Here is an 18,585-nt window from a genome sequence, read left to right as displayed (position 1 = left end):
TGTATGACACTGCATTCTCCCCAATAGCACCTTGTGCCACGTTCCACATTTCAAGAGAAATCTCCGACCCTGCTGAGAGGTATTTCATGGAGGGAAAATTTGTGATTCAGTTCTTATCGTTTCCAACTAGATGGAGCAAAAGTGGGGAAGGAGAAACTAATGGCCTCCTCCTGGCTCTTCCTAGCCTTTGAAACTCCATCCCAACCAATTATGTATAAAAAGGTTTTCCAGTCAAGAGAGAAATGTGTGTTCCCCCATTCTAAGAACTCCCAGTTACTCGACTTTGGAATTATATTTATAGCTGGTCTTTGTTTATCAATGGTAATTGAGACTGGAATTTCTGTCACTATGCAATGCAATAGTAAAGTACAACATCATATGACTCCATTGCTTAGTAATGGCAATCCTGGCAATCCTTGTTGCCATCAATAAGTGAAAATTGTGATTGTTAAACAAACCTCGGGTGCTTGTAAGCAGGCCAGCAGGCAGTTAAGGTACAGTGTGAGGTGTGGCCTGAGCATGGAAGATCAGGAGTGGCTGTTGCCAGGTGGGTAGGGTGCAAATGACAGGAACAATGTCAGCCCAGGGAGCCATGTTTTCTTTGCAGCTTCGGGGCTGCCACATTTCTTCTTTCATTGGGGGTGTTACTTGGAACCCTGACAAACAATTTGCAACCTTCCATGCCAGATTCCACATTGACTTTGCTTGCGGGAAGCTGGCAAATGGCAGTCACGTGACCATGGGACACTTCAACCATTGCTAAGTGCAAACCTGTGTGCCAAGGGCCCAGGTCGCAATTGCATAAATGTGGGAGTACTGGAATGGCAGGAATTTAAGGACTGATCATAAGCACTACTCATTCAGTACCATTATAACTTTAAATGGTATTTAAATAAACACCTGTATTAGAATGCTTAGGTAGATGGCTTTAAATCAGTCATGTAGACCTACCTTGAGGTTCCCTTTCAAACTCCAAAATTTAGTGAGTGATCCCTTTGTTTCACCTCAGAGATGAGCAATTTTCCCTGGATTGGGCCAATAATTTAATCTCCTGCCAGCTGGAAGAACACAAGAGACCTTCCAATGATGTAGTGATGGTAATTTTTTTTTGTTAATTTTTGCTGTTAGGGAATTTTTTAAAGGAGGAATGATATAGATCCCATGTCCACTCTTAAGATCTCCAAGCAGCCTCAAAAGGTCAATAATCAAGCAACTGAATTTGGTGAGTGCTGTTTTCTACAGACTCTTGAAGCTTGGTAGCACAAAGCTCTCCTCCTTTTCAAGTATCATGCCTGGGCTCAGCTGTAAAAGATTGTATTGAGATCAGAAAAAGTTTTCTAATTTCCCCTCTGCTCAAATAGAGATTTTGCTTTACGTTTACAGGTCCAGAAGAAACTTACCTCTAAATTTTACTGCAGAAGGCATTAAAGCCATTTCAGTGTCTTAGAGATTTGGGGAACTATTTTGACCAAAGCTTGCTTGATTTAAAATGTATGATCCCCTTACTGCAACTTGGAAACATATAAGCAGAGTGATTTTGAACATCTTCTTGTAATTGGGGTATTCTCTCTATAGCACCAAGCAGTTCATGAACATAGAGAAAAGAAGGTAAAGATTTAAATACCATTATTAAAAATCTGGAAAACTAATTGTTCCTATTAGTCCAGTTATTCTGATGGCAATTCTGACATCACTGTCTAAACTATACTCTAAATGTATATTGTTTATTAATTTATCTGACCAACTTGGAAAAAATGCAAGTCCAGGTAGCATACGACAATTATGGGCAAGTAATTAAAAAATCAAGCATAAACATTATTATTGTATCTTTCTGAAATGTTTATCAAATGAATATAAATTGAATAAACATGCTCTCTTTTCTTGCCATTGTATGCCCATCCCTCAACAAATTATAAACTCTCATTGGCTCCCCCCCCCTTGTTTGTTGTGTAGATGCATATCCAGCTTGTGTCACACAATTCCTTAATATATTTGCTTACCGCAAATATTTACTTTCTGTAAAAATTTGTGGTAAAAATAAATATTTTAAGTTTCAGCTATTTCAGCTATTTCACTGCCTTTCTATTAAATTAATCTACAAACTAAAATCTTAGTGCATACCATGTCTTTTTTTTTTAAAAATCTGTATTTCATTTCTGAACCAAAAAAATCCAATATCAGCCTGGATATATTATACAGAGTTATTTCTATGCCTAAAAAGATCAAAATAAAAATAAATCGCAAACATTAGAAAGCAAAATAATTATTTCCCTCAAAAGTTACATTACATTTGAGATTGGTTTTTAGAGTCTTCATTGTTGTTCCATTAATGTTCAAAAATTCTTCTATGCCATTTGCTTGCACAGCAACGTGTTAAAGAACAAAGAAGTCACAAAAGTCTGCCTTACAGATCAATCTTTGCACATAGCACTCTTTTTAGTGCCTAAGGACTGCTCATATAGTCATAGATGAAGCGTAAGAAAGATGATCAAGCTGATATATCAAAAAAGAGCCACTGGCTTTATTGCAAAGCAGATTAAAACAAGGTTCTCCAAACAATGTGTAGCTTGTATAGGAGAGAAAAACAGACATGAATATATCAAAAGGAAAGATATGATCAAAAAGCTCAACCAACGTAGCCAAAATCTGTCATAGAAAAAGAATATAAGTTCTCACATGGTGGTGGTGGGTGGGCTGGGAGTTAAAAGAATATAAGTCAAGGATATAACACAACGGTACATCATAAAAGGTAAAGGTTTGTCCTTTAGGTAAAAGTATCCATGTCCGACTCTAGGCGGTAATGCTTATCTCCGTTTCTTAACTGATTGAGGCGGCATTGTCCGAAGACAATTCCGTGGTCATGTGGCCAACAGAACATCACATTGCAGCACAGAGTGTGTGGTGAAACATGGAACATTGTTATCTCCCTGCCGAAGTGTACCTATTTTTTTTAAACAGAATTTATTTTTATTTTCAAAACAAACACAACATATAAAATCTTCCTTCTTTACATACTGTAGAAAGTGTATCAGTTGGTTACAAAAGGCTTTCGTGCATCCCTTCCACAGTCATCAAGCATAATTCATATTAACTCAAGTATTTTAACTCAGATATTTATACATGTTACCCTTATACCTCCATTTTATTTGACTATAATTATTTAAATGTCCTTCCTCATAAAATATGCCAAGATTTAATACATAATACATACTGGCATTTCATTTAATATTTCTAAAATCCTCCAATAACACTGAATCCTTATGTCCTATTCTAGCTAAACATCCATAATATTTAATAACAAACTTTTCTAATCCTCCTTTCCAAATCACTGTTTGCAATTTTCATCTAGTTTCTTTATATTATACTCACACATATATATAGGTTGTCATCATTATCCCTCCTTTATTTGACTATATCCTGTATCATAACATTTTCCCCCTAATAATCAAAACTTAACTGTATCTTAGTTCTTTTTTATTAACCTTTGTATATAATCCAAAAGGATTTTTAATCTTCCTTTCATGGGTACCATTCAATATTCATATCCAATTATTACTTATCATAACACTACACATTGTGTACATTATTATCATTATCAATTATTTATTTAACTATATCTATTATCACTAAATTTCACTAAATTTAACTAGTTTTAAGTTATATTCTTCTATCTATCAACCTGTATCTTTCCAGTAACAAAACAATCTCATATCTTCTGCCATTTGTAGTACCAATCCTCTAATCATCTTCTTGATCAGCTTTGTATGGACTTCTCTTAGCAACTACTTGCTTCTAAGATCTCTCATATAATCTTGATGCCCTCTTTCTGTTTCTTTATTCAGTTTGTCTTTGATTGTCAGCAGTGTTATCAATACTTTTGCCAATGGAATTTCTTTCTTTAAGTCCATAGGTTCTTTAATTTTATCTTCTTCTATATCTTGACCTTTGAAATAGATTTCCTCTCCATTTAATTCCTCTTTCTGTATTCCATTCTTTCCATTTTCAGGAACAAACCAATTACCATAGATTTCAGCAGGTTTAGTCTCTTTATATTCATTTTCCACTTCCGTTTTTTGAGTTTCAATCACCTTGTTTTGCATTTGATGAACATTTTCAATTTTTTCATCATATTTTCTTGTTATGTGCTCTAGGAATTCCAGTTTTTTCTCTACTATATTTGATAATTTCTGTAGTTCTGAAAATATATTTTGCAAAGTCAAGACCTCTATTTTTTCTTGAGATTGTGTCATTCTGACAAACACGGCTACTCTAGCTTGAAAGATCAACAAAATTAAAGCATACATTCACAAAGAACGCTGCTCTCACTTCTCTCTGGTCGAAAACATACTTCAAAGGGACATCTGTGAGCTCTTATCAGTCTGTAGCCAAACAGTAAAACCTTGTGGTGCCAAGTCAAAGCAATCCATGAAAGAAAGAAAAAGTTCCATTTTGAATACACAAAACTCCGAAACCTCCCAGCCTCCGGAGCAGAGACATTATTAAAGCATTTCTTTTTGTATCTTTTTTGTATTTCAAATTAGAAAAAGAGGTCCAATCTTTAAATGAATTAGAAAAATACCCACAGCAATAAAAGAGGAAGACTTTAGTTTGTAAATTACAGAGAGTCACAAAGAGAAGGTAGAAGAAAACTTAATCTATCAGTTTCAAAAGGTTTGCATAGATTTGATCCATGAAAATAACATTTAAAAAGTAAGATAACCACTGTCCAAAACCTTTCCAAATTTAATTTAATGCCGCTTGATTCTTCTATTCTTTAATTTAAATTGGTTTTTGAGTTTTTATAGGCAGTTTCTTTTTTAAAACAATAAAAATTCTTCACCAGCTGGAAACACTTTCTCTTTCTGTATCCTTCCGTTTTGGAGCTGCCCCGAATTTGTCAGCCTTGGCTGGATTTTTTGTCACCGGCTTGAAAAACTTATCTTGCTTCTTTCAAGGATTTTGCGATATCCCCAAGATCAGCAAGACGTATTCTTCCTGTTCACCATCTCTTCAGAACGTTTTAGGTCCATTTGGACCACCCAGGGGCAAAAGTATTGGCTGTGGTCTCAGAGCATTGAGACCACACAACCATCTCATTGCAACATTGGCTCCTCCTCCCGAAGTGTACCTATTTATCTATTCGCATTTGCATACTTTTGAACTGCTAGGTGGACAAGACCTGGGGCAAAAACAGGAACTCACTCTGTCATGCAATACTTGGGTCTTGAACCCAGGCTATCAGTTTGTCAGCTGACAAGCTTAGCTTAACTGCTAAGCTATTATTCCCTCTCTTTTTTTCTGATATAAAGTAAATGTAAAGGTTCCCCTCGCACATATATGCTAGTTGTTCCCGACTCCAGGGGAATCTCCATTTCAAAGCCGAAGAGCCAACATTGTCTGAAGACATCTCCTTGGTCATGTGGGCGGCATGACTAAATGCCAAAGCCGCATGGAACACTACTACCTTTCCACTAAGGTGTTCCCTTTACTACTTGCATTTTTACATGCTTTTGAACTGCTAGGTTGGCAGAAGCTGGTACAAGTAATGGGAACTCACTCCATTACGCAGTACCAGGGATTTGAACTGCCGATCTTTCTGATCAACAAGCTGAGTGTCTTTTTGGTACATTCCATACCAAATTCGTTACATTCTGATATCCCTTTTCCTTAAATGTAATTTATTGTCACTTTTTCCTTGTTTCCATTTGTTCTATCACATTATACAGTCCACATGTGGTGAATTCTGCAGCTCTTTCCTTAAGCTTTTCTTATTCCACATCTCCTTCATTTTTTTCCCACCTTAATAGATTTTGCTTTCACTCTCTGTTAGTTGACATTCTTTCTGCCACTTTACTTCAGGGCATTTTCTTTTTAATTTTGTCCCATTAATGTAAATTCCACCTCTACTAACACATTTCTGCATGAATCTCTTAGGAAATCTTATTAACATTAGTTGGGTCAAAGTCCAGACAACTCAACCAGAATTTCTATGGATTTCCAAAGGAAGAAGAATTAATGTAAACTCCCAAGGAAAGGAGACATTTTAGAAAATGATGTTCTCCCAAATGGGATATCACAGGGATCCCAGAATAACCTACTTAAGTTCTTCAGAGATAATATTTGCCTCCAAAAAGTCAGGTGTAAAGTAAGTCAAATAAACTTAGTAAAATAGAGTCAGTTCTTGTTGTTTATAGTAGTTACATTCTATGAAGTTGTATATATTGAACTCACAAATAGTGAACCCTCATTTGGGGACGTATGCAATGGGCAATTCAAATTTTTGCCGCTATACATGTCCGTGAATGACCATGAAAGCTCCATGAGTATTGATTTTACAATCAGAAATAAATTTTAGCCAGCAGATTTGCAAATTTGCAAATATGGAATCTGCGAATGACGAGAACTGATTGTTTTCTGACAGTGAAAACGATTAAGGAGCCCTGATGATGTATTGTTTAGAACACACTATTACATGTAACCTCTGCCCACAGCCTGGAATTCAATCTTGATGGGGTTCAAGGTTGACTCGGCTTTCCATCCTTCCGCGGTCAGTAAAATGAGGATCCAGATTGTTGGGGGCAATATACTGACTCTGTTTAGACAGAGCTGTAAAGCACTGTGAAACAGTATATACGTCTAAGTGCTATTGAATTGCTAATCAGTGGAATGGTTTGCCTCCTGAAGTTGTGGATGCTTCAATCTTGGGAGGTTTTAAAATTAGCCTGGACAACCATTTGACCAGGATGGTATAAGGTCTGTTGCTGGAGCAGGGGATTGGACTAGAATACTTCTGATGTCTCTTTGAACCTTGTGATTTTATGTTCTATGTTTACTCAAACTTCGTTCTCCTCTGAAAAGCTCCTACGGAACAGGGAGCCCTCCAGAATGAAATAAGAAATGATATCAAGTATTACGGTTAGTAAGGGAAACTGTCTATGTCCAGATGCCCAATTTAATTGCAGAGAAACATTTTCCACTAAAGCAAAGCCAACACAAGATACAGCCCAAGATTTTTTGTTGTGTCCCCCTTTTTCTTACCTAATATTATAATAATGAAAGGACATACAATGATAAGGACGGACCCATTTGTTTCTTTTAGCTATTCCAAATATTTGGCTTCTATATTGATATTTGGGTCTTTTATAGCGTGGCACGACAAAACCGCGCTACGCAAAATAGCGGAGATTAAATCGCGTCACTAAAGTCGCGACGTCATCATCGCGCGTCATCACCGCGGGGACAACAGCGCGGTGACAGAAGGGCGTTCTACATGCTTCGTTCTTTGCCTCCAAAGATAGCCCTCCTCCTCCAGCTGACAGCGGCAGCGGGCACGGGGCAAAGCGGGCTGCCCAGCAGCAGCAGCCCGCGGGAAGGGTCCAGCTCAGCCGCGGGGGGCAGCAGGAAGCCCGCGGGGGTCCCGAGCAGGGCCGCCGACGCTGGCGGCGGAGGAGGACGCAGCAGCGGCAGCGGCTGAGGCTCTCCCGGGGCCGGCGAAGCGGGCTTGCCCGGCGGAGGCAGGCTGCCCTCTTCTTCCTCAACAACATCTCCTTGGATGGGCGGCCGCCGCCACCGGGCAAGCCCGCTTTGCCGGCCCCGGGAGAGCCTCAGCCGCCGCCCGCCCGCCCTGCCTCTTCCTCCGAGGGAGGCGCCGGCGGCGGAGGCCGCCCGTCCAAGGAGATGTTGTTGAGGAAGAAGAGGGCAGCCTGCCTCCGCCGGGCAAGCCCGCTTCGCCGGCCCGGGAGAGCCTCAGCCGCCACCGCTGCCGCGTCCTCCTCCGCTTCCTGATGCCCCCCGCGGCTGTGCTGGACCCTTCCCGTGGACTGCTGCTGCTGGGCAGCCCGCTTTGCCCCGTGCCCGCTGCCGCTGTCAGCTGGAGGAGGAGGGCTATCTTTGGAGGCAAAGAACGAAGCATGTAGAACGCCCTTCTGTCACCGCGCTGTTGTCGCGGCGGTAGGGTCGTTTTTTTATTAGCGCTTCGGACGCCGCGGATTTGCCTCCGCACTTATGTCGGCGCGGATAAGGGCATCGCGGTTTTGTGGTGGAACCCTTTTATAGATAGATACCTGTCTCACTGTCTCACTGAGAATTTACTTACAAATTACTTAGAAAGGTGTCTCTGTCAAGTGAAGTATGGTGGAATAGTGATTGTTAGTAAAGAACTATGACTATAAACACATATGGTTTAGATCACTTGACAGTGAATCTACTTCACTTATACAACTCACATGTATCATTTAAAAGAAAATTTGCTTTGTTGATATGGTTGATCTTTCATCCCTGCTTTTCAGTTGTTTCAATGTTGTTTCAGTGGTGGAGTGTTTTTATAATGATTAAAGCATACCACATTAGGCCTCATTGATTTATACTGGTTAAACAGCCCAAAAGTAGCTCCCATTTGCTATCTTGAAAAATGTATTCTTTATTATGGGAAAATTCTAAAAAGGGAAAGAGAGAGAAAAAAAGCTTTTAAATATTGTTAAAGGAGATAGTGGTGATGATAAAATAATTCTGTCTTGTTTGTAGAGTTATCTTTCTTCATGAAATTTTCTTCCAAAATGTTGTTTAAGAACACAGGGATTATCTTGATGAATTATGCCAATCCTTTATGGATATGTCTCTCAGAAACTCAGACATAATATGACACAGCCTTCTGCTGTTGTTCTTCCAGGAAAACATCATCCCATAGCAAATTTTTAAGCGGATCTCTTTATCTATCACAGCTAATTCCACTGAGAAAACTATCTACCATATAACTTGTCTAATTCTCTTTTTAATTTAAGTTAATAGCTTTTAATTTAACTTAACTCTATTACCATGTCTTGTGATGATGAAGAATTACAAAAATTAAGCATGGATGATGTGAAGCAGAATTGCTCTATTGCTAATCAGTTTTATAATCCAATGGTTGCCTTTGCAAAAGCAAGTGCTTAGGCTCACATAAGAAGAGACATTCAAACTTCCCTCCCCACCTAGTAGATACTTTGGGGATATATTAACACTGTTTTGGGAGGGCTCCTAAATCTCAGAAGCTTTTCAGCTGACAAAGACATCTGTAGCAAGTGGGCATAATCAGTGTCAACAAGATATCTTTAGTGACATCATTTAGTATACTAAATAGTACTCAAAAAGCAAGTCCCCATATGAAAATATTTTGGGCACCCAATCTGGCACTCTCCTTTTTGACTGGGAACACAGCAACACAACTTCTCAGCAAACACTGCTAAAATCCCACTGCAGATTCAAGGCTCTGCTGGGAAAAGCTGGACAATAATGTTTCCATTTGAGTATAGCATAGACAACCTTTAAAGCAGGAATGCTTGAAGTTTTTAGAAAACTTTGGTGCACTACTAGAAATCCTCCATACATTTCCACTGAACTGAATTCCTTAATGTGACAGAAAAGGAATATTATTAGATCCATAAGCTGTTATATTCATTTATTTTGATTTATTATAGCTGCCCATTCTGATAAACTCAATATGATTTACAAAATCTAAAAATGTGTCAGCCGGATCTTCAGCCTGGGTTTTCCTTTGATGCATGTTTGCTATCGGCTGCCATAGAAACGGGGAGTGGGGGATATGGCATTGGGGTTTGGGAAGTGAGCTGGTGTGATGAAGGCCCATGTGGGGAAAAAGGGAGGTTTGCTCTCAAGAATTACTGTGCTGCTGAATGGCGTTGTTTACACCCAATCGTGGCCAATCCTCCTAGAACTCCAGATGGACGAAAATACCTGTACTTCACATGGCACTATGTGGGATGTGGATTGGACTTTTGGCCTGGGTCCCTGGGAGTGTGTGGATTTGGGGAAACTTTTAACATGTAACTTTCACACCTTTTGAAGCAGATCTTGCTTTGGTTTCACCACTATCATTTCAAACTCAGTAAAAGTACATCTTCTATACCTCAATGGAGTCGGGGGTTTTCTTTCTTGGATTTTGAACAGAGGCAGGTCTGATAAAATGTTATAAGCAGCTAAAAAGCTATGCCCCCCCTTCTGGAGCAGCATCTCTGCAAACATAGGGACAGTGTCCTGTCTGAGGTTCCAGAAAGCTTCAAGATTTCATTCAGGCCTGGGGTTAATGTACTATGGGTCTTCTGTTATAAGTCCTTCTTATTATGATGGTTATTTTAGTTCAGGATTGGCCCTATCTTTTTCTCTATTTTCCTCCTTTAAACACACTACCCACTTGCCATTTTTCTTGCAAAAACTCTTTCAAATGGACGCATTCTGGCACAATTGCCATTTTTCTTGCAAGACTCTTCTAAATGGAAAAATGGCCTCCTCCTGTCTCCTACAGCTCCATAAATTCAGTGGTCTGGCAGACCTTTTCATTCTTCTGACAATTCAAACCCAGTGGTATCTCCTTCAACATTTCAGTATTTATTTCATAACCTCAAAATCATATGTCATATTTGTCAGAAAGATAGGAAAAAAATGGCAAGTGTGTTGGTGCGTTTAAAGGAGGAAAAATAGAGAAAAAGACAGGGACAAGGGCTTCAGAACAACTTCTTTGGGATAAATGCAGTATGACAGTGGGTAAAGGGTTGGAGGAGAGAAGATTTTATTGGATGCAGTAGGAGGCTGGAGAAAGATGGGGAAAAAGAATTGGACACAGGGAGAAAATAAAGCAGGAATGTATAGAGGAGAGTTGTGGACGATCTTAGCTCAAATAGACAGCAGGCAGCCAGAATAACAAATGTCTAAGTACAATACTCCACGGCCATCTCGATGTGACCAGCTGACCTCCACCAGCTCACCACCACCCAGTCGCCTCTGCCAACACACCTCAAATATATAATCTATATTTTTAGAGCCCTCTCTAGATGCCAAGCTACCAAAATCAAGAAAGACCCATTGTGATTATTCAAAGCAGATTTCTTTATTGCCGCTCACCCATATACAGAATCCAAAAGCAAATTGCCAGCCACATAAAGTGTATACTCTGAGAATTATTAGGGAAGAGCCATCTTGACCCTCACACACACACAAACTGAGTTATCTCTTGTTCCTCTGCAATGCATTCCCTGCCTCTTGAGGGTCCAGACTATATTCCATCACAGTAGATGATGGACTACCACCTACTCAACAGAATTGTTCCTAAAGGAGAGGTTGGAGACCAGGGAGAAGTGATCAAATACCTTTAAAGTGGGTATCACTACACCTTCCCCTTACCCAACAGTTCATACCCTACCTAACTATCTGCAGAAACCAGGACAGATATGGATTAAACAGACAAATGGTAGTGTTCAGACTATAGAAGATCTTATCCACTTGCTCCAGTTCCACAAACTTGAAAGGATCCCAGACTACACCAGCAGATTTGCCTCACTCTCCATAGTTGGGAATCTTCTCTAACTACCGGTAAAAAAGATTCCCAAATTGTATAATAGTTTGTTCTTTTTCTTTGATAGCCAGTGTCAATCTGTTCATTTCTGCCCATTCTAATATTTTCCTAATCACATTCTCCTCCATAGGGATCTCTTCACTTTTCCAATTTTGTGCAAATACAATCCTAGCTGTTGTTATAACATGAATAATCAAATATACATTTTCTTTACTATAATTTTCTAGTAAAATCCCCAGCAAAAATATTCCAGGTTTTAAGTCTATATGTTGTTGTATCATTTTTCCCAGCCATGTATTTATTTTAGTCCAATATTGTTTTGCTTCTGCGCAGGTCCATATGTGATAGTACAAGTCCAGTGTCTGGTGGCATTTCCAGCATTTAGCTGATTTATGTTTAAACATCTTCACCAGTCTTGCCGGTGGCCAGTGCCATCTATAAAACATCATATAAATTCTCTTCCTGCAGATCTTTCTGAGTTCCTGGACCTGATTTCTTGGCTGGTACAGAATTCCCCCAGTTACTTTGTAGAGGCTAAAGTTAGAACATGAACAACAGTATTACGTTTCCTTCTCACATGGTTGCTCTTTAGAAATTGAGCCACAGTGAAACCAGAGAGAAGCCATATTCTGTCATCTATTTAGATAACCAGTTTAGAGATGAATTCCTAATAACTGTCACTTCTTTGAAGCACTATTAACAGATTCTAAACAAGTTTGAAGAAGTAAGCTAAATTAATATGCATGTTCAAGGGACCTTTCAAATATATATTATACAATATATACAAGTCCATGATCTAATAACACAAAAATATGTATGCTTTAGAATAGTGTAATAAAGCTAATGAATAATGCTTAAAGCTGTTTAAGAGCCGAGGTGGTGCAGTGGTTAAATGCAGCACTGCAGGCTACTTCAGCTGACTGCAGTTCTGCAGTTTGGCTGTTCAAATCTCACCGGCTCAGGGTTGACTCAGCCTTCCATCCTTCTGAGGTGGGTAAAATGAGGACCCGGATTGTTGTTGGGGGCAATATGCTGACTCTGTAATCCGCTTAGAGAGGGCTGAAAGCCCTTTGAAGCGGTATATAAGTCTAACTGCTATTGCTATTGCTATTTATATGGCTGGAGTGGCTTGTCTAAACTACTGCTGACATTTGTAACTGAATATTCCTTCCTTCCTGTGAAGTAAAAAAAAAGTTTAATTACTTACTCTAATTTTCTTATTTGTCACTGTAAGAAGAAAATCCGTAACTTGTAGTGGGGTAATTCAGTCTTCGCACTTAGGGACAGGTTCTAGGAAGGAACCCGGAGTTCATAACTGTCATGATTATCTGTAAATGATCAGGCTGAACCCGAGAGAGGGGTCAAACATATTATTAGTCTCAAGTCCCTTCACGCCCACAAGAGGTCAAAGCCCACCTTGAATTCCATTGTCCCTTATCTATCGCCAATTTACTTTGACTGATAGTAATGTAATATTTAGTCTGACATACAAAAATGGATGCATGCTAGACCTTGAGCTTACTTTGGAATGGTTGATGAGTGATCCGTATTAAGGGGAGGGGGAACAACACGTTAGACTAAGTTCCTTTTGATTGTCACATACAGATTGTCCTTGCTTAATGATCAGTTGCTTAGTGATCAAGTTATGGCAATCCCCCTACCCTCCCTGAAAGTACTTTCGACCTCGTTTTGGAGTTCCAGCAGTGTGACTGTATTTTGGGTGCTTGGCAACCGACTTGCATTTATGGCTATTTGCAACATCCTGTGATGTGATCATGATTTTTGGCATTTTTGGCATTTACTTCCAGTTTCTGACAAAAAAGCACATTCAGGATTTGTTTAGTGACTGTCCTGTTCGCTTCATGACCACTACAAAAAAAGGGTTTTAATATCAGACAGGGTCACACGGTGATCCACTTATCAATTGGCATGACTTATGACCATATTATAGTTACAGAAGGCTACCTGTAATTCCTGGACTGGCCACTCCTTGTGTGGGGTGGATGGATTTATTTCGATGGTATGTTCCAGGTATCTAACAAATCTAGAGGGTTTCAAAGGGCACTTGAGGATTTTCCCTAACAACTGGCAAGCAATTCTGCTAGGTATCTGGAATTCGGAAATTCATGATTGCTTTCCATTCATGGGCTAATTTTGGGCTTACAAGAACTTCTAGAAGATGAAGCTGTAGAAGAGATACTTGGAGTACAAACAGAGGCATATGAGTGAACATTAGATGAGAGCCCATGTTCAAGTCTCCATTGTGGCAATAAGAACAGTGAGAAATGGCACTAAGAAACGGCATTGGACATTTGGTTCAATGACTTTTGTGGCTCTCAATTGGAGGGTGTGACTATTAGGTTATCCTGGACTTCCTGCAAGGGTTGGGAATTGCAGACACAATGCTCCAGTGGTTCCATTCTTTCCAAAGTATAATCCCAGCTGGTAGCAGTGAGGAAGATAGGGTCTCTCCCCTCTGTTGTCCATGGGGTTGCCTTTGAAGCACCACCCAGAAATTGATTCAAAAAGCAGCAGCCCATGTATCAGAGTTGCTATAACCATCTAAATCCTATTTTACAGTAAATTCACTGACTGCCAATAGATTTCTGAGTGTAATAGATTTTGAATGTATAATTCCCTTTAGGTAGCTTCCGGGTTGCTCTCCTCCTTCATGCTCTTGGCAAAATCTGTTGATTTTGAGGGTAGGGTATCACAGGCAATGTTTCTTGGTTGCAGCACCTGCATTAAGGGTGGGGTCTTTGCTGCTGGCTTTCAGGAAATTATTACACAATGAGTTAATCCATAAAGCATTGAGGAAATAGTGTGGTCATGACTATATTTACTTATAGCAGTATAAAAATAAAACAGATTATAAATATATTCCTTCCATGTATTTCTTTTACATAATTGAAAGAGGCAAAAGAAAAAGAAAAAGCATCTTTATCTTTTATCAGTCACTGTTTCGATGTTCTACAAAAATGATCAAGAGCTAGTCCCACTATGCTGTAGAGAAACTGAGATTTTCAATTCTGGTACAACAGTGACACTTAGTGGATTTAGGAGACACTAAATCCACTATTACACTATTTGCTTATATGAGAAAGGGAATAAAAAATAAAAAATAGAGAAATGGAAAATAGGGAGGGGGCATTCAAGAAAGATATCGTCCATCCTGCTGTGAAACTGCATCTTTCTTTCTAATATTAATGGGAAAAAACTTTGAAAACTAAATATGAACCATGGAACCCCGCTCAACTTTGGGCTATCTGCAGACTTTTTAAATACAGGTAGCCCTTGACTTATTACCATTCACAAAAAAGATAGTAAAACTGTGTTGGTCACGATTCATGACTCATGATCATGATGGACAGACTCGATTATGTAAATCAGGGATTATCTATATTACGTCAACATCCCCACCAAGCTGATAAAAAATATTGAACTGCAGAGTTGTCTGGCACTCCATTACTGTAGGTATAATCCCCTCCCAAGATGGAGTCATTAATGGGCATTTTTTGTTGTGGTGGTTCACCCAACTACGAGTATATCATCTAACTTCTATTTTAACATTTTGTGAAAGGGAATATAGTCAGCACTCCAAATCCAAGGCTTTGCTGAGTCCAATTACAATCTGTCTACAGAATTCCCCAGATTTACTATGCTAGTAACTCCATCAAGGAAGGAAATAACATAAATGTGAAATGGTATGTTTACAACAAATCCATTCTGGCTCCTATTCATTGTAGCATGCTACCAACTGCTCACAAGCACGTTGTAAAGAATAGTTCTTCTCACTATATTACACAGAGGAATAGGGAGCATACTCTAAATACAACATTCCTGAAAAGAAGGAAAGGTAATCAAGTGTGGGGTAATGGTGAAGATCAGGGATGGGTTGCTGCCGGCGTTACTGCCGGTTCAGTGCACATGTGTGCGCAGTTGCCTGTAAATAGGTCTGCACATGTATAGATGATTAAAAATGCCAAAAAAACATGTTGCGGCAACCTGGAAACTGGTTGCGGGGGGGGGGGGGAGCCTGCCATCCCTACCGGTTCGGCAACCCAATCACAATTTCCACTATCGGTTTGCCCAAATCGGTAGCAATCCCTTCTGGTGAAGATGTTGATCCCAGACCCAGGAGGCAGATTCAAGTCTACCTCCAGCCATGGAAAGTCACTGGAGGAAAATGGGTTAATAACTCCCTCTCAACCAACCTATCCAGTGGGCTGGTTTGGAAGTATACCACATATGGAAATCTATACCACCACCACCACGAGTTCCTGGAAGAAAGGCAGGGTACAGAACAAATAATCATGGAAGACAAAATATCCTGCTCATGGTTTGTAAACAGCAATAGCTTCTCATACATTTGCTGTGGAACATACAATTCTGGGGGCATTTGGGGCCAGCTGCCAGTACAGGACAGCAGTGACTACTCAGATTATTGCTTGATAATATCTCTGGGCCTCTTCTGAGAGCATCATATGTCATGTATGTGAGATAGGTGGTTATATAAATGTGACAAATAAATAAATAAATCAAGGCACCATCTGTCAATAGAGGGTAGCAGTGACTCTTCCTATTATAACTTCTCTGGGCCTCACCACCAGCTTCTTCAAAGAGAGGCCACGAGTAGCAAGGACATTTTTTCCTACTACGGTGACCAGAGAAGCTGGGCAAAAGACAGTAGTAGACTCTTTTATCTTTTGCACAGCTCTACTGTGTACAGCAAGCTTTCTCTTTCGCACACTTCCAAACTCCAGTGGGACAGCTTACCACAGTCAATTGGCCACGGGGCAACTCAACTATGGGTCATTTTAGCAATTCTATTTAATTACTTAAAATATATATATATATATATATATATATATATATATATATATATATATATATATATATATATATATATATATGTATATATGTATGTGTGTGTGTGTGTGTGTGTGTGTGTGTGTGTGTGTGTGTGTGTGTGTGTGTATATATATATATATATATATATATATATATATATATATATATATATATATAAATAAATAAAAATATTGGGTTTCTGTCTGGATGGTCTCTTGTGACGAGCCGAAGGACAGAGAATGGAAGTGTGATCTTCCTCCCATATTTGGGCATACCAGGGGTTGTGACTTTAAATATATACCTTTCACCCTGGCCTGGCTGATAAGGAGTCCAGCCCTGTAGCTCAATGGTTAACACATCTGCCTAAGAGGCAATAGAGCACAGGTTCGATTCCCAACAAGGGTATGGCTAGCTGATGAGAGCTAAATAGCTTGAAATAGATCTATACTAGTCTCCCTTTATTTATTTATCAGCACAAATATTATATATATTAATGTTTGCCATTCACATTTCATTCTGTCCCTCCTTTGGCACCCTTTCTTTCATGATCCTATTCCCCCGTTTCTTGGATATTAGTATAACTCTTGTCCCGCAGGGAGTTGTGCAATGGCGAGATGGCGGTGGCAGCGGGTTGGTTGTGGAGAGTTAGCTGTGATGAGACAGCCATGGCGAACTGTCATAAACCCTTTCTTGTCTGCTTGGGCTTAAGGAGCTGGGAATGGAGGAGAGCAGCAGTTCTTGGGCTCCTGTCTTGTTGCAAAAGAAAGAAAGAAAGCAGTAGGTAAGGTGCCTGACTAGGTGGCTCAGTGGCTAAGACACTGCGCTACTCGATCAGAAAGGTGGTTCGAATCCCTACTACAGGTCTCCTGCGTGAGCAGGGGGGTTAGACTAGATGACCTCCAAGGTCCCTTCCAACTTTTGTTACTGTTTAAACTTGTCGCCGTTCCTCTTTTTAGCAAGGAAAGAGCCAAGAGAAGGTAACGCGGGGACGCAGACGCGGCCACGATTCTACCCCCGCAAGTGAGAGGGCGCTCACTCGCGGCCGTGTCCCTGGGGAGCGCGCACGCGAGACTTGTGTTACCTTCCCAGACGGCGTCTCCCGTCTCGAGCCGCCTGAGGAATTTGTACCAAAAGGTGCCCGCGGCTTCTTCCTCGCCGGGCAGCGCCACCTCGCCGAGCCACAAGACTGGTTCTTGAGCAGGCAAGGGAGCCAGCGGCCGGCTGGGCTTCATAACCAGCGCGCGCATGGGATCCCATTGACCCAGCTCCGGCCGGGACCCCGACACGCAAAGCACCGTCCCGCCTTCAGCCAGACGGGCGGGAAGAATCACCCCGAAACGAAACAGCATGGGCGCCCTCGGACCCACTAGACAGAGCAAAGACCCTGGTGGGGGAAGAAGGAGGAGGAGGGACGCGCGCAGGGACGTTCCCCGTTCCACTGCGGGGGTGCCGGTGACGCCACCGACCGCCGCCACGTTCTATGGAGCGAATGGGGAGGAGATAGGTGGGCGGGATTGGCCGGTGAAGGCCACGTGACTTGGCCGGCGAAGAAACTTCTGTAGCCACAGGGCGCTTTCGAGCTGCAGCGTCCGTCTGCGGTCTTTTACCCTCCGTTCGATCTCCGAAGGATCGAGTTCTGAGGAGTCTGTACGGCCCAGGAAAGCCGCAGTGTCCTATAGCGAGCTCCCCTCCGCCTGCAGAGGGAAAGGGAAGGAAGAAGTGCCCACGTTTCCCTTTCTCCGCCGACCTTCCCCGGCGGGAGGGGAGACTCCGAGGACGGTGCGCAAAGCAGCTCCCAGGACGAAGAATCGCTGCTGATTGAGGAGGATTTCCTGGGGGTTTGATAAGAAAGACCCAAATAGACTGGACGCTGCTTAGATTTGTCGAGATTAATCTGGAGATACCCTAGCTTTCCCACTTCCAAGCAGAATAAATGTCTTGCTGATATAAAGGCAGGCTCCCAAATCCAAGATACAAAAACAGAGATCTCACAGATTCCAGATCCCAAAAGTTGCCGCGGATGTATAAGTTTTAAGGGAATTTGAGTGTTTTTTTTAAATCCATGGGATTAAGCATCTCTATTGTGTTTAAATTATTAAATTTTCCTGAACTCGCCTTCCTGTTGAAGGGTATCCCGTCTGTATATCAATTAAAGCCAAGTACGGCCCATTCCCCCCCAAACTTGTACCCACCTGAGGAATCAATTCAATCCTCAAAATGGAAATGCTTACTCTTAAGTAAGCATTACTTAAGTAACAATTACTCTTATAATTGTTACTTTTTTAAGACTTGAGATGAAAGAATGAAAATACCATCATTTAGTGAAATAGACATATATTCCTCTAATTTTCAAAACTCGTAAGATCCGATGATGGAATCCAGGTTAC

General features: G+C 40.7%; 1 protein-coding gene across 3 annotated transcripts in view; it reads right to left on the bottom strand.

Annotated features, from left to right (window-relative positions):
* The window catches only part of EPM2A (EPM2A glucan phosphatase, laforin), a 77,018-nt gene extending 59,346 nt beyond the window's left edge, over positions 1–17,672 (bottom strand). For all 3 annotated transcript variants that reach the window (XR_015697037.1, XM_087718328.1, XM_087718327.1), the window contains exon 1: positions 17,280–17,672. Coding sequence is in view for 2 of the 3 variants with exons in the window: in XM_087718328.1 (XP_087574454.1) it covers positions 17,280–17,547 (268 nt within the window). In the remaining variant the exon portion in view is untranslated. The remainder of the gene's footprint in view (positions 1–17,279) is intronic.
* Positions 17,673–18,585: the final 913 nt, after the last annotated feature.

The sequence above is a fragment of the Thamnophis sirtalis genome, unplaced genomic scaffold, assembly GCF_051295495.1.
Source record: "Thamnophis sirtalis isolate CommonGarterSnake01/CBP01778 unplaced genomic scaffold, rThaSir2_p1.2 scaffold_6, whole genome shotgun sequence".
NCBI lineage: Eukaryota > Metazoa > Chordata > Lepidosauria > Squamata > Natricidae > Thamnophis > Thamnophis sirtalis.
The sequence above is the reverse complement of the archived record's forward strand: the minus strand, read 5'-3'. Positions and strand labels throughout refer to the sequence as shown.